The sequence below is a fragment of the Drosophila persimilis genome, unplaced genomic scaffold (assembly GCF_003286085.1).
Source record: "Drosophila persimilis strain 14011-0111.01,24,50 unplaced genomic scaffold, DperRS2 tig00000431-arrow-pilon, whole genome shotgun sequence".
In the NCBI taxonomy this organism is placed as follows: Eukaryota; Metazoa; Arthropoda; class Insecta; order Diptera; family Drosophilidae; genus Drosophila; species Drosophila persimilis.
Genome location: NW_020825312.1, coordinates 6,244,698 through 6,261,703, shown reverse-complemented (window position 1 = coordinate 6,261,703; position 17,006 = coordinate 6,244,698). Strand labels below are relative to the sequence as shown.

Here is a 17,006-nt window from a genome sequence, read left to right as displayed (position 1 = left end):
TGCGTGCACTGCAACTTTCATACAAGTGTTATACAGTATAAAAGTTGCTGCACACACACACGCACACTCGCGCCACTCAATGTTTGACTAAAAACTTTATCTAGTATTTAATGAAAATACAAAATATTTGTGGATATTTTTATATATTATATGGATGTATGTATGTACAAACGCAGTTGATAATTATTATGTTTAATTGTGGAAGAAAATGCAACGCCAGCACCCTCCACCACCCCCACAACATTCCAGCATTCCCTCCTCATTCGAATAAATTTTTTTTTTCTGTTATTAAAAAAAGGAAAAAATTGTAAACTTAATAAAAAAAAAGCAAATGCAGAAACGCACTTTATAATCGTTGAATAATTTATCCATTGCGTGGGTGCCTAAACAGATGGTGCATATGCACGTATGTATATACACGTAAGCACTGTGCCAGCATAGACTAGGGCCGCCTCGACAAAGAGATACCCTGGACTCCAGTGGGATACAGGGGCAAAGGCAGAGGGAGAGAAAGTTAGTTACATTTCGATGTACGACCGCGAAGGGTATACAAAAAACAGTTACTCATCACACAGGACCCCCGCAGCGCAGACGCATCCGCCTAGAACCCCAGCCTAGCCGTTATGCACTGCTACGAGCTCGTTACATGTAATGTGCGTCTGGCGTTACGCATTGCACCCTTCCAGATCGGATCATTAATATAGCCAGAAGGAACAAATCCATTTGCCGTGCCCATGCCCCGTGGTTTAGCTAAAGTCAGATACTTTATAATTTAATGGGTTCTGTGTGAGCTTTATGGATTAATAGTATCGGTAAATATTTAAAATACTTAATTGCACACTAAAGAAAATCAGAACCTATTTTTACAACCGTTTCCTTGCCTTACTTTCCGCAAAATGATCAATTATTTGGCTCAAATCTAAAGTAGATGCTGCTTTATTTTCTGTTGCTATTAGATATAGATAGATATCTGAGTCGATATTGGCTCATACTAATTCTTAAATAGTTTTTTATTATTTGTAATTAAGATTGTGCAGCTGTTACTGGAACTGTATGAAATAGTTACATTTCTCTCGTTATTTCCCTGCAAAGTTGGTTTAAAGTTCATGACTTTTTTATTTCCGGAAGAAGTAGGCTATAAATTTTAGGGAAATGTTGGAGACAATTGCATCCGAATATTTACTTTGAAATGCGTGTCACTTTTCCAACAACTTTTTTTGGTCAAGAAAGTTATGGCTTTAGAAAAATAAATATTTTTTGCACCTCCCTTAAACCAGTAAAACGTTTCTTTAATTAAATTATTATTGTGTTTAGTAAGTACTTTATAAAAATAGTAATTTTATACATTTGTTCCCGGTCATCAGACACTAACTATAACACTATCAGACACTAAATACTAACTAACTAATTAAACATTTTCTTTACTGTTCTTTTTCGCTTTGCTTTAAAAAATAGATCAGATCTATACCACATTAAATAGAGGTTTCCCTGGATTTGCACTACCAAGATTATGATACCAGATCCCAACGTTTAATTTCCGGAAAAAATTATAAAAATACATATGTCACGATTGCAATTCCACAGAAAGTTGATGGGAATATCCCTGTATGCATTAAAATTAGTTGTTGGAGATTTTTTCGCTAGTAGTAAAATTTAAGGTTTGCTGGTCAGAGTGCGGGACCCCTGGGATTGGTAGGCCACCACACTCGAGGGGTCTTTCCCTACGTAGCTACGCCCCCCTTCCGCGCGCTGACTCTCTCTCCTACTCACACACACACACACTCTTCCTCGTGCAGTGTTCGCCTTCGGGCGGAGGAGAGCGAAATATAATGGCCGGGTGTTGTTATAGCGAAACAAAAACCGTAGCGGAAACATCAAATGTTTTAAAATTCGAATTAAATAGGTCGTTCGAAATTGGAATACCCTCTGCAAAGGGTATCAAAAAAACGCAGCTACGCATCCGCCCACAACCCAAGTCGTTATAACCGTTACGAGGTCGAGACGTGTCGTGTGTATCTGGCTGCGTTACGCATTGCACTCTTCCAGGAAGCTTCTTGAAGCGCGCACACGCACAGAACACCCACGCAAATTCACTTGCGTAGGTACATGCATACATACACATAGGTATGGGCGGGTTGTACATACATATGTATGTATGTGAGTGGGGTGGTATATGTATGTACATGCCACACAGCACGGCAGGTTGTATCCATCCTGGAATTTGTCCCAGACCATGGTTCAAACGGATCGATAAAGGCCAGGCCAACAGCCCAGGACAATGCATACACACACACACACACACACACACACAAGCAGAGAGAGAGAGAGAGAGAGAGAGATTGGCACTGCTGCCAACGTTGTACAATGGAAATCAATGCAGTTCGTAAACATGCGCAATGGAGGAAAACACACATTTTAACTTCACTTCCTTTTTCCTGGCTCCATCATCCTCATATACAGCACAGAGCGTGGCGCAACGCTCCCAAAAGTTCTGCTCTGCTTTTAATTTCATTAACAGTGCCAAGTTCTGCTAAATCAGCTGTTTGCTGCGAGGGAGAGAGAGAGAGAGAGACGACAGCGCATGCATGCAATGACATATTCAAGGTCTACATTCGTGTATCGATACCAAAGAGTGGCGTGTCCCTTTAACAGCCTCCCCCCATCGTCCACCTTTCGCTTTGTCCATGTATACATACACAGAATATGAAAGCACATACATATACGTATACACACTTTGCCTGTATGTATCCCATGACACGAACGCACACCCACAAAAAACACCAACATGAAACGTGCCCCTTCGCTATTTTGTTGGAATTGAGTGCATCATTGGGAGCCCTGCCAAGCTCTTTTTATACCTAGTACTTTTGTAGTACAAAAGGCATATTACATTCTTCCTCTTTTCATATTACCTTGATCCCCATCAATAGCCGAGGTTTCATTGACACCTACATAGATCCAAAAATTACTGTGAATGCCATAGTTTTGAAGATAACATAAAGAAAATCAATGTTTCGTCTCTCGTTCCCATTGGAGCTAAAATTTACATTCATACATTTTTTTTTGTATATACATAAACTGAGTAATGGGTATCTTAATATCGAGGCAAACTTTCAGACTGTTTTTTTTTTGTTGCCTATGACGTGCTCGCACGTACGCAACGTTTTATCCAACCGCCTCCCCCGTCAGACCAACACTATGTACATACGTATGTATATGTGTACATATTACATGTATACAATCCACATCTAGGACCAAGAAGAGCGACTGTGACGTCAAAATACCTTTGAAAATACCGTTTCCAACGGCCAGCGATAATTCGAAAGCAGGATAACAGAAGTTGAACTAAAGCAAAAAGGGTATAGGTATAGGGTATAGGTTATTCAATAATCTTAAATCCATCCGCATCCATTGAGTGGGGAAAAGACGCACAAGTCAGAGTTAGATTATAATTGCGTTGGCTTAGTTCGACCGTGGTTTTGTATGGAAAAGGCACTCATACCAAAATCACGCTCAAACCATTGCCTCACACAAAAGAGCGAGAGAGAGAGATTATTTTTACATTCGAGAGAGTATCTCCCTTCGGTTATGTATGTTGCAGGGAATAAGGAGAACGAGGTAGAGCTTCGCAGCTTGCTAGTTGTACCCTGGAAAAACAGGATATCATAGGATTGGGATACCTTGTAACGCAAGTAGCAATTAGAGCAAGTAACATAGAGCATTGAAATTTCCATACTCCATATATATTTTGTATATTGTACATTTCCACAACAATCTCGGTATGTTGGGCAAAAGGGTGTGGAGAACCTTGCATGCGTTTTATATAGCTTGCCTGTCCCGTTGTGACTGTTGTCCATATATTCTTTTTCCTAAGCATTTAAGATTTATTGTCTTTTTATTTACTTTTTATTAATAAAATAAATGTTTTTATCGGTATATTTCGACTGTATATTTGGGTGCTCGAACTTCAGTATGAGCTCATACTTGCAACGCAAAAATAAGTCGGGAGAGCATAACACGGTTGATCGACTGCTAGACTATGGAAAGGTATGGACAACAGGCAAAAACAGCCAATTGAAATTGCAAGGCTCGTACGAACCACACCTCGCCGAGTTTGATCAATAATATGCTGTCCTCATGGTATGTAAGGCAGAAGGGTGTATTTTACCTTGCATACGTTGCCTTTTCTGGGAGGTTTTTCCTATTGTCCATACCCTCTTATTACACAGAAATTTCCTAACGGGGAAATTTTACAAGCTTCCTTCCATGGTATGTTGGTCAAAGGGGACTTTTAATCGCAACAATTGTCCTTTTTTCTTATGTTTTATGTTGCTGGCAACATTCAGGTTGTATGGACCAGACTTATGTGCCAAGAAAACGAGCAACATTGTCCCACAACATGGGCACGGAATGTACCCTACGATATTATAGAATTTTGTCATCCCAGGCTCCAAGAACGGCCTTGCAGCCCCAAAATTACAAATATAGAGTGGCTAAAATCAAAGTAAGCACTCGACAAGCGCGGTTGGTGAGCAAGCGCGTCGTCAAGAAAATAAATAAAATAAGTTGAAAAGTTGATAACGTACTAACGTATTTATTTCGTATCTTGTATTTGAGAAAAGCAAACGTTTGTTTTTTGCCGACCAACTCTCGCGAACATGACTGAACGTGCCGCCGCGGACGAGGAAACAACGGAAAAAATAGTGTCGCATGAATTCAGAAATGTTCATTGATATACCCCACAAAAATATCCAAACAAAATATCACCTACAAATATCAAGCAAATGTATATATCAACATTCGATGTATACCTACCGCGCACAACGCAACAACAGAAAATAACGCTCTTTTTAGCAATTGATTTTTTGTTGGAAAGAAATAAATAAAATAATTAATAAGTGCGTCAAGTTGAGTACGTTCTCCGGAATTTGGTTCGATTGGTTCCTCCACGTTTTTTGGCGTCGTCGGCTGTACGTGTCTATCTCTCTCTCTCTCTCTCTCTCTCTCCCTCTCTATCTGCCCTGCTCCGCATGCAAGCGCAACGAAACGAACAAGAAACAGAAAACGTAAACGCGTTCGTACACATCTGCATGTGCGCGACTGTGTTGGTGTATATGCGCGCGCGCGTTCATGTGTGTGTGTGTGTTAGTGCCGCAGCGCAATAGAAAAAATCAAATGAAAAAATGAGACAAGAGAAGAGAGCAGCCCGCAACCGAAGTCCCCCCAAAAGAATTGTTTTTCCATTATTTTTTCTGTGTGGTTCTAAATAAAATACACAACAATATAAACAAACAAAAAAAGCGTAAAAAGTTACTGAAAAACAACTGTAAAGTAATGGCCGTGTGTGTGATGGCCTGGCCCATGTACGTGTGCGTGTGCGAAAATCAATAACAAAAGGCAAAGCACGAAAACATACAAGAAACCAGTGAGTGAGCGGTGTGTGTGTGTGTGTGTGTTTGTGCGTTGGGGATAAAGGGGGATAAAATGAACAAGCAGCCGCCCGTGTGTCCAAGAGCAATGCGTCGCCGGTTCCAGTTCAAATCCGAATCCGAATCTTTGCAACGTCAATTTTTAAACATTCGCATTCGCATCGAAACCAATTGAGAGAACGCTAAACAAAAGAAAACGAAGCCAAAAGAAGGAGGATAGAACAGAACAGAACAACCCCAGAAGAAGAACAGTTAGTGAGAGGAGCAACAGCAGCAGCGACGCCAACGCCAACGCCGACGCCAAAAGTAGGGCGACTTGCGCGCGTAAATTTGGGTCGTCGACTGCAACTGCAGCAGCAGAAGCAGAAGCAGCAGAGGCAGCAGCAGCACAGCCCAGTGTGCATTCCATTGGCGGATTTCCAGTGTTCCATCGCATCGCCCCCGCAACGCAACGCAACGCAACCCCCTCCCTCCTCTCTTCAATCAAAATCATTGCAAAATGTCGCTGCAAACGAAACGACAGCACTGTTACCTATGTGACCTGCCCCGCATGCCCTGGGCTATGATCAATGACTTCACGGAGGCGGTGTGCCGCGGCTGCGTCAACTATGAGGGCGCCGACCGCATTGAGGTGGTGCTGGACGCCGCCCGCCAGATGAAGCGCCTCCATCCGAGCAGCAAGCGGGCGCACGAGAACGGCGAAGTGGTCGTCCTCCAGCAGCAACAACAGCAGGCAGTAGCTGGTCTCCAGCAGGTGCCAGGATCGCACCGTGGAGCGCCAAGCAGCAGTGCCGTAGGACCTGGTCCCTCCGGCGCCCCCGGTGGACCCCTCTCGCTGGGCAGCTCCACGGCACTGGGTGCAGTCGCCGCCGCTGCGGCAGCGGCCCACCATCATCATGCCGCCGTCGCGGCCGCCTACCAGATGCCCGTGCCACGGATCGGACCTCCGTCGCAGCAGACCACCAGCCTAATGGACTATCCAGTCAAGTTGGAGGCGTCGCCGCATGACGGGGCCGGCGGCGTTCGACCCGTTCGCATCTCCCACATGACGCCCCACCATATGCCGCCCAACTCGGCCCAGAGGGCCGCCTCCGTGGCTCAGCAGCAACAGCAGCAGCAGCAACAACAGCAACAACAACAGCAGCAACAGTCCGGTGGGGGCGGGGGCATGGCCGGCGGTGGAGCCGGCAGTGGACCCACGCTACCACCCGCCCTTTCCGTCAATCTGAAGCGCCCCTCCTCCGAGGATGTGGACGATCAGCAACAGCCGCATGGCCCCCACGCCGTGGTCCCATCGGATGCGGCTGGTCCACCCGGCGTCAAGAGAAGCGCCCTCGACGATCCCAACGGCGTGCGGCCGCCCCTCACACGCGGCGAATCACTGCCCGCCGCCGTCAGCTACGTACCGGAGCGGCAGCTCAATTTGCGGGACAAGCAGCAGCCGGTGCGGGCGCCCAGCTTCGATGCTTCGACCTTCAAAGCAGGCGGTGAGTAGCGTACCACAAAAACACAATCATATTCCAGTAGGAATGAATGTGCTCTCATTACGGCATAGATCGTGAGAGCTTGAGAGCCTGAGAGCCGGAGAGCCGCTTTGTGTGCATGCAGTCTTTGTGGGGAAGAGGAGAGGGCGATAAAGCAGGCATGAATACAGGCCAGAATGTTGAAGCGTGATTTCTGTTGCTGTAAGGTGGTGGGAGGCAGAGGGGCGCTTATCGCTTATCGGTGGGGGCTCCTTATCGCTGGATGGAACTTGATGAGGAACTAGGCTTAGGGCAGGGCTTCGGTGGCGGGTTGGCTTGGCTGCTGGGGAACGGTACGATGGGAAGGGGATGGGCATGGGTGAGCGGTGAGGCGGTAATCGGTAAGCGGTGTCGTTGCTAGTGGACTTGCCTGATAACCAGGTCCGGGGAGATAAGATAACGCTGGGGTACGTACCCAGGCAGGCAGGCCTCTTATCAATCCATCCAGTGTGTTTAACGTCTTATCAGGGCTCTGGCTCCGCTGCAGCGCGTATGTGTGAGTGTGTGTGTGTGTGTGTTGGAAGCGCAGGCAGCAGCTCTTCCAGGCTCTGGGCCACAACAACAGATGTGTGTATGTATCCAATACACCAATACACACACCCGCAGAGAAGCAAAAATGCAACCCTCGCCTGCCGAGGGGCTGCAAACCCTTGCCATTGGCATGCGCACTACATAATATGCACACACGTTCATGTACACGTACACGTACACGGACACGTACACGGACACGTACGTATTCGTATTCGTATTCGTCCGGCTCCCGCTACAGCGCTAACACACTAATACACGGCCATTGTCACATGCACGTACGTAATCGTAATCGCTCAAAAGGGCGGTCGACGCGACGCTACGCGCAGAATGTAATAAAAACAGAGACGTGCAAAAATCGTCGACGCTGACGTTGCCCCATGTAACTGTGTGTGACCCCCCTCTAACCACCCCGCCCCGCCATCACCATCCTCATCCCCATCAATCGGTCTTTCTCTGTCACTGCTGCTTCTTCCTCTTCTCACTTGCTGCCGCTGCTGACCGAAAACCCGTTTCGGCTGCTGGTTTCGCTGTCTTCTCTGTGTATCCGTATATATGTACGTGTGTATTAAATGTATGTATGTGTATATATTTGTTTTTTTTTTCCTTTTAGTGCGCGCGCAAAACGTCATTAAACTTGTTTTGGTTTTCATTTCTTCCTCTTCGTTTTCGTCTTCGTCTTGTTCGGCGTTTCTGTGCTGTTTTTACGCTATGTGCGATAACCGGAGTATAGATAAATTTTTTTTAGTTGGTATACGTACTATGGTACTCGGGAGGGGTGATGGTGGGGGATGGGAATACTGCAGTGACAGCGATCACTTAGTAGAAGAACAACAACTGAGAAAGATGAAGAAAGAGAGAAACGACAACAACAACAACACCAGGCCCGATGTCGTCATCTGCCCTACGCACAGTGGGGCCAAGCATTGAGAACAATAAAAAAATTATTTTAAGTAACAAAAAAGATTAGATATTCATTTAGATTTGTAAATCCTTACGCATAGCGGTACAAAATTGTTTGTCGATAATATTTTTGAATTTTTACTCGATTCATAAAAAAGTCTTGCAGCAAGCAGTGTGCCATTTCTTGGGTTTTCGTATTTGTATATATAATTTTTTTGCTTATTACGTATTTACGTTACACTTCTTTCTATGTGTGAGTGCGTCTGTGAGTTTCATGACCAAAATTCCCTATACGGCTATGTATACATATGTATATATGTATGTATAAATGTATGCATGTATACTAAAAATATATCAAAACAATTCCGCGGGTGTACATACAGGAAAAAACTTGTACAACGTGCGCGCGCTCGTTTCAAAGCTCCCTCCATTCCGCCACCCGCCCACGGGCTCTACCTCCTTTTCGTTTCGGGCTTCTTCGTTCGACTTCATCTTCATTCAGTGCTTTGTGTGTGTATGTATCCCATCCTAACGAGTGCGAGTGCGAGTGCGTCCAGTGTGTGTGTGTGTTTGTGTGTGTACTGACTGACCATTCCAATGAGTTCGCCAGGAATTTGTCTCTGCAAGGCAGTGTGTATGGTGGGTAGGGGGAGGGGGTATATGGGGGGAGAGGAATCGTAATTAGGCAGGCATGCAATGCGTATGCATGTATGTACATATACATTTGGATGTATGTACATATGTGTTCTTTCTCTCTTCTTTCAATAGCACCAGAATCTGTCTGTACAGTGGCGAGCGCAAGAGAGAGAGATGGCTAGATAGAGCTCAGAGTGGAGTGCACGGCCGCTGTTAACCGTTAAACACGTGAACAAGCCTGAGCCTGACGGGGCGGTACTGCTGCGCTGCGCTGCGCTGCTCCGCTCTACTCTGCCGCTGCTCTGTCGCAGCACCGCTGCGGCTGATAAGATGCATTATTTCAACTGTTGTTGCCGATGGCCCCGCACAGTGGCACCGCAGTCATGCGCCCTTGCATCGGCTTTCTGTGAATGAAAGCGACAATGATTTTTTTATTATACCTACTCGTACATTTTTATTTTTATATATGTATGTTTGTGCATGTGTACCATTCTCTCTGGGGAGAGTGTCAACCGAGTGGCACTTGGGCTGTTTTAGATAAGTAGCTTATCGGAGATGAGATTGCGCCATCGACCTTATCGTGCAATACATATGTACGTATGTATGTGAATGTGGATCTTATCATATCTCAGGGAGTCGACCATGTGGCTAGATAAGCCAAAAAAACTGTGCTCGATAAGGGGCCTAAACCCCATGACATGCGACCAGAAACCAGAGGCAAATATTCTAAAGAGCATGCGGTGCTCTCAGGGGACCGTACCGATACTGATATACTATCACTGGAGTTGATAACTAATCGATTATTGATCGATAAGTGGCCCAATAGAATTTTCCCCGATTTGTCAGCATTACCAGGCTATGCAGCCGCATTCTATTATACGGAAACGGGCTAACGAACAACAATTTCGATTTGATAATGGTAAAAATATATTGTTTCCATTGATTTATGGTTACGATTATATGGTAGAGCTTCTGTCTCTCCCGCAGACTCAAGTCGTGTCTGTCATTCTCCATCTCTACGATCTCTTTGTTGGATCCGTTGAACTTCTCTTGCCTTTGAACGACGGAAACCGAAGGATTAGTCCAGTAGTACAGGGTATATGTGTACACTCCACTACTCCATTCCACTTTCGTTTGCTTTCGGCCCGGTTCTATGCACACAGCTGTTTTATGTAGTATCTTATCGTGAAGTGGCCGGACTCTCCCAATCCACGTCTACGTCTACGTCCCCGTCCTCTGTTTTCCGTCCTCTACTATCTTATCACCCATGGCCAACTTTGACTGATAGCGAAACCCGGTACCGGGTCGTGTCTCTCCTCTCCGCCTCTCGTCGTCGTTGGTTTTGGTCTTTGATCACACCCTATGCGAGAGAGAGACATTTGTTTATTTTCCATTAGATCTCCGTCTTTACTGTATATGATTCCTTTGCGTTGCATAAATATTTGCTCTCAAATCGATTCGAGGAGCCACTGAAGGTTGAGACTGTGCCTGTTGAAGGGGTTTGGTACTAGGCGAGAGGAAACCAAACCAATCGATGAATCCACTCAAAAATAATCCTTGGGACAACCTTCTACTCCCGTAGCGCTTATGCGGGTGTTCGATCCCAATATTGAATAAAGTATAGCTACAAATGAAACGGATTGTGATTTCTACGGGAAATTCTACTCATAAACAATATTCTCATTCTCCCATAGGAATCTCCTATCAAAACACAGAAAAATAACTCTTGGGGGTTGAGGTGGGGGTGGAAGGAAGGCAGAGATCGGGGGGAATGTGTGATGATGAGGTGTCTTCATTCATACAATGCAAATAGTTTATTTCTTTTACATACAATACATACTTAACAGATTATACACAATATGGTTTCTTTTTATTCCCATACGAATATGTATAAATATTGAATTTTGTTTATGATGTGTGGCCCCGATTCTCCCCCATAACTGTATCTGCATCTGTAATCCGTAATCCGTAATCCGTAGTCCAAGTTTAAATTGTGAATCATTGCTGGGGCTGCTGGGGTGTAGTGCGAATTTGTCGATCGCGGGAATATGGTTCCATAGGCAGGCAAAATGTGTGCGTGTGCGTGTGCGTGTGTGTGTGTCGGTTCGAGTAGAAAACTAAAACGAATCTATAAATAGAAATCATATTCGATACGGAGAACTGGGATCGCGAAAATGTCTGTTGTTTGTTCTATGAAAAATGCATAGACCTAGGCATTGGCATGGGAATGGGAATGGGGTGTGTGGAGTGTGTGGGATTTGGGGCAACTGGGATTCTAAATGTTGGAGGGGTATCAACACTTTTAGAAATAGATGAGACACAACCAGACGCGGTCGAAAGTGAAACGTGCTTTTTATCCAAACATTGCGTTCCAATTGGATGCGGCCCACTGTGCCGCCGCTCGGCCCGGCTTCATTCTCGAAACTGTATGTAACATGCGCAGGCATGTTGTCCCTCTCGGGCGTGCACTCCACTGTCTGCACATTCTTCTTCTCAATGGGCCATGTGCTGTTCTGCTATTCTTCTCTGCTCTCTTCTCTTCCATTCTCTTCATTCTGCCTTGCAAGGAGTTTGTAGCTGCGTGCGTGCGTGCGGGCGAAAGAGATGGATTTGAGCGAGATAGGAAGCTCCGTTGCATTGCTCTCGCTGGCATTTATGGCTGCAGTTGTTGCCTTTTCACTCTCTCGCATGCAAAATATAAACAAATGCTATAAATATACACACAAACGCACACACACGATCTGCTATGTGCTGGTGCGTATATGTTGGGGCCACACAACATGCACGACGACAATGGGCGACACCCCGAAATTGGCCATGTCGACGACGTCTCTCCCCTGCCAATTGCTGTAGCCATGTAGCAGCCGCTGCCGCGTAAGCAGTTTAGCCATAGAGCAACAGCTTTTTATGTTTCTTCGTTGATTTCTTCAAATAAATAATTATAACAGCACTCGCAATGCTCGCACTCGAGTGGCCATTTCGCTGGCCATTTCGTATGCAGCCCACTGTGCGGCTGCCGGCCTGGCGGCTCCAACTGACAGCGTCGTCGACATTTGAGCAATGTGCTCGTGCCCGTTGGGCATACAAATTAAAGAGCGCTGCTGCCATCTCTGCCTTCTTTTTTTTTTCAATATCAAGCAACAGCAGCAGCAGCAGCAAAAGTAAATTGTGGCTACGCGTGCGCGTGCAAGGCATACGAAAAGAGGCGGTTAGAGCAGAGCTTAACAGCGCCGCCAACAAGCAGGCACCAGAGATGTGGCAGCAGCAGGCCAGGGGCCTGTTAAAACTTGCACGCTTCGTCGTCATGTCATGACGTGACGAAAAACGAAAAACGAAAACCCAAAGCACAGTCACAACAAAACTTGAAGAAGACTAAAGACTGAGAGACGACTAACTTTGGGGCTCGTCGTTTGATACCCTTGCTGAACCATCGCTTCTATGGTAGCTATGTATATATAAATACAAACATATATACTTATGTATGATGATGCGCTACAAACATGTGGCAAAAATCATCATACTTTGTGCAAAGGGTATGGGTCTGTATGAGTGCGTGTGACTGGGATACATACACAGTATTGCATGGCATGCATGCAAAAAATAAAACGAAAAGCAGCCGAAAGACGAACGAGCGAGAAGGAGAAACCGGCTCGGACCAGCAACTGCAATTTGCCGCGCTCTCCCTCGCACTCTCTCACTTGGTTGCATGCAAACAGCCACTATCGCTGACACTGCCTCTGCCTCTGTCTCTGTCTCTGCCTTATGATTGTGACGTATGCGCAGCAGCAGCGCCGCAGCAGAAAAACTTGTTTCGTTTCATTTCGTTTCGTTTCGTTGATGTCGTGCGCGTCGTCTGGGCACATTGCCAACTGAACTGACGTTGACGTTTGCAAAAACGAAGCAAAAGAAGAATGGGCAGAATATAAAGACGAAGAAGAAGCTGCCAAAAGCAGAAAGCAGAACAAACAACACAACAAAACAAAACAGACACACACACACGCGCACAAAAAGACCAGCTGTGACTGCACAGTGGAACCAGAATGAAAACACTACACAGTGACACGCAATTGTGTGAGGCCATTGTGACGTCATATATATATTGAATGGGGTTGGGGATGGGGGTTTGGGTCTTGGGGCCAGGGGCTTGGTGCTAGGGGCTTGGGGCTTGGGGCTTGCTGGTGAATGAAACTTGTTGTTGCTACTGATTCTGCTGCTGTCGTTGCCAAGTTATATAAAAATATGTATGTCTGTATGTACTGATGTATGCCTACATTCATATATAGAGTAGAAACATTTGTTGTGCCAAGTTCTAAAATTACATTGCGGAACGCAAGAACACACTAACAGAAATGGATAGTGGTATTCCTGCAAACGTTTTTGCTTTGATTTCGTTACCAATTGAAAGCCCATAGTGGAACCTGATTGCTGGTGAGGTCGATTCATGGTCCTACGACTACTACGATCGATTCGAACAATGTAATCTTCGACGACTGAATTCAGGTGCGATAAAAGTAAATTTTAAATGTAGCTAAACTTTTAAAGAAGACCTCAAATATCTTGCAATTATTTCATTTCATTCATTAATGACAATACAAATTCGAAATCATAAACGAGTCCGCTAGTCCGCGAGTCCGCTAGTCCGCTAGTCTGAGTGTCCCATTGTTGTCCCATGACCACCACAGTGGGTGTGGGCAGGCATCACATGAACATGCAAATGCGAATGCAATGTAATTACATAGCGTTATAGCGTAGAGGGGCCAAGGCCCCCACTGTACAATGCACTTGAATGCTGGGGAAATAAATAAACAATTACGAATGTGTTCCACCTGTGCATCTATGTACATCTGAAAAAGAAAAGAAGAAAACCCTTGTTTGTATCTATAATTATCTGGAATATACATACATCTAACTAATCCAAACATCCATCCACTATACATTCCAGAGCACCTGTCCCCGGCCAGTCGACGCAATGGATCTAGCCCGCCCTCGGGACCGCTGCCCCCACGTAGCGTACACTCGCCGAATAGTTCGGGTTAGTTGTGGTTCACTGTTAAGCTTTTTGGGCTATGATGATGATGCTATCGAATGTTAAGTGATCCTGTTAGGGTGAAATCAAAAAGGGAATACCGAGGAGGGCAGCCGCATTACACGAAAATAATACGAACCAATTAGAAAAAAGATGAACTTTAATACTATAAAGATTAATTTCTGGTTGATCCCTGAAAGATCCCAAAGCACGAAGTTTCTGGAAAGTTGTATCAATTAGTAAACGACTGAGACTATATTCCCATATACTCCTTCTCCTGTCTGTCCATCCGTATGACTGAAATGTTTCCACAAGCTGGAACTGGGAATTCCGGGGTTTCTTGTTGAACGATTATCATCTCTAAAACGAAAATGCAGCCCAATGTATAATCCATTTCCATTTGTAACTCTTTTCCATTTTTATTGTCATACAGGCTCCTCGTCGGGTCGGCGATCGTCGGGCTCCCGGCATGTGTCCAGCACAACCGTCACAAGCACAGAGGTGGGTGGTGCGAATGCCGGGCAGGCGGCCGTATCCGGCGGACTGGGCAGTGGCAGCGGAGGAGTAGCCGGCTCTTTGGGGGTGCCGGGCGGCGCCAGCAACTCCCAGCTGTCCGGTGGCAGTGCCACACCTGGCAACGGGGGCGGACCCTCATCTATGCCACCCGGTGCGGGGGCCGGCGACGGCAGCACGGCCGGGGGCAGTAATGGAGGCACCGGCATCGGCGGCGGCGGCGGTCCGTCCGGCAGCAATGGCAGCGGAGCCGTGAACCCTGGCCCCGGGAGCAGTGGCAGTCAAGGCACGCCAGGCATGGGCAGCGGCGGAGGTGCTGGTGGTGCCGGTATCAGTGGGGCGCCGGGCGGCAGTGCAGCATCAAATTCGGCAGCGGCGGCAGCGGCTGCGGCCGCCCAGAATGCCACGCTCAAGTGCACCCTGTGCCAGGAGCGGCTCGAGGACACGCACTTTGTCCAGTGTCCGTCGGTGAATCATCACAAGTTCTGTTTCCCCTGCAGCCGCGAGAGCATTAAGCGGCAGAATGTGAGTATTTGTGACCCTCTCCGCAGAGCGTTTTACTGATACTTTCTCTCCCTCTCCTTTTTCCCCAGGGACTGGGCAACGAGGTGTACTGTCCGAGTGGCGACCGCTGTCCGCTAGCCAACTCCACCATACCGTGGGCGTTCATGCAAGGCGAGATCACCACCATACTGGGCGAGGAGGTGAAGGTGAAGAAGGAGCGCGAGTCTTAATGTCCGTTTTACTGTAAAAAGCTGCGCAGAGCTTTGGAGCACTTTTGAGAGAGTTGTGTTTGTGTGTGTGTGATCTCTCTATATCTTTCTCTGTATACCTCTCTCTCGCACACTCACACGCCAAAACTCTCTCTCTCTATTGCACACGCCGCTCTCCCGCTGGAGTCAGTTTGTGTGGGTATGTGAGGGGAGGGCTGGAGAGGAGGCGACATTTTTTTTGTGGCAACCGCAGCCGGTGACTGCGGCGGCGGTAATGTTAACGGCAGGAGAAGCAGCCAGCGTTAAAAGCTATCTCTCTCTCTCTGTCGAAGACGACCGACCGACCGATAGATCGGTCGTCCGACCGATCAATCAACAACAATAATTTTGTAGGCAGCAAAGAACTGCTGGGGCATGCCCCACCATATGGTGGGGGATCCCAAAAAAAAAAAAAACAAAAACAAAATAAAACAAAAAATTGAATCAAAGCAAAAGCGCAAGCAGAAGCGGAAACGGAAGCGTTAAAACGTGAAAAGAGAACACCAACACCAACAACATAAACAACAACAAAAACACCAACAACCAACGATAAGATGAAACATTTTTGTAGCATACTTATGGGAGGAAGGAAGGAAATGGAGCAGAGAAGCAGAAGAGGAGGAAGGCCCCGAGAAGCGAGAGAAAAATTGAAACATTTCTTATTAAAAACAAGAAAGAAAACCTACAACTTATACACCTAGAAAACAGATCATAGAAACAGTAAAACAGAAAAATACACTTGCTAGATATTAGACGATAACTTTCCTTTTTTTGAATACACGTAGATCTACATATAAATACTATACGATAATGATACATTTTGTTATGTAGGCAGGCTCGATCGAGAGCGATTTTAATCATAAGTTTACATTTAGTTTGTACTAACGACTTAATTTATTTGACTAGACGTTGCCTAATTTAGTATACACCTTCACACCCCACGCGGGTGATCGAACTCCAGTAAATATATATTATAGTTTTTTTTTTTTATTTTAATATTAACTTAATTTTGTTTTTACACATTTGTACACATACATATATAGGGTATATATGACCGTTTTTTTTTGTTTTCTTAACTAATTTAAAATGATGAAGAGAAAAGAAAAATCAACACATAAAATAATGAAGAATGAAGAAAAGAAACGATGGAAACGAGAAAGAGCAACTATTATTATTGCTATAGAGAACTGTACATACGTATGCATACCCCATAATCGGAATATAAATATAAACATGCTATATTTAATAATATATAGAAATATATTTGATGTTGAAACCAGAGAAGAAACAACCAGAGCCAGAACTAAAATTTTAAACAAATTTTTAATCCAAGCGAATGCCGTAGAACGCAGAACGCAGAAGGCAGAACGCAGATCGCAGAAGAATCAATCACACAAAAGAGCAGCAGTAAAATTTTAGCCATATTTTTGTCGGATCGGATGGAGGGCATGCACAGCAGTTGCAGTTGCGTCGTTGCCAGACTTCCGCTCAGCCTAACCAGAAGAAGTCTGGCAGCATTGTGTGTGCTCCCTTTGGGAAGTATTTCGCAGTTTACTGGGGTATTAGCGCTGGCCAAGCGATCATCGATTAAGCGAATTTTTGTAGCTCTATATATCTGAGCCGAAAACTGAAAACGCACAGGACCAAACACCGAGCCCGAACAAAATCGGGTAACATTTCAACCCAAAACAAAAAA

The 17,006-nt window shown here is 45.5% G+C and overlaps 1 protein-coding gene across 1 annotated transcript; it reads left to right on the top strand.

Annotated features, from left to right (window-relative positions):
* The first annotated feature begins 5,928 nt into the window (after positions 1-5,928).
* On the top strand, positions 5,929-16,306 carry LOC6597021 (interferon regulatory factor 2-binding protein-like A). Its single transcript, XM_026989648.1, has 5 exons — positions 5,929-6,522; positions 6,574-6,916; positions 13,962-14,051; positions 14,479-15,083; positions 15,152-16,306. Exons 1-5 carry the CDS (start codon positions 5,929-5,931, stop codon positions 15,290-15,292), a joined length of 1,773 nt encoding a protein of 590 aa, XP_026845449.1. The 3' UTR covers positions 15,293-16,306.
* The last annotated feature ends 700 nt before the right edge of the window (positions 16,307-17,006 follow it).

Excerpts from the sequence above, each read along its gene's own strand:
- LOC6597021 (XM_026989648.1), top strand. The coding sequence starts at position 5,929 with ATGTCGCTGCAAACGAAACGACAGCACTGTTACCTATGTGACCTGCCC. Across the intron at positions 6,523-6,573 it reads CGGCCCAGAGGGCCGCCTCC|CAACAGTCCGGTGGGGGCGG; the intron begins GTGGCTCAGCAG and ends CAACAACAGCAG. Across the intron at positions 14,052-14,478 it reads ACACTCGCCGAATAGTTCGG|GCTCCTCGTCGGGTCGGCGA; the intron begins GTTAGTTGTGGT and ends ATTGTCATACAG.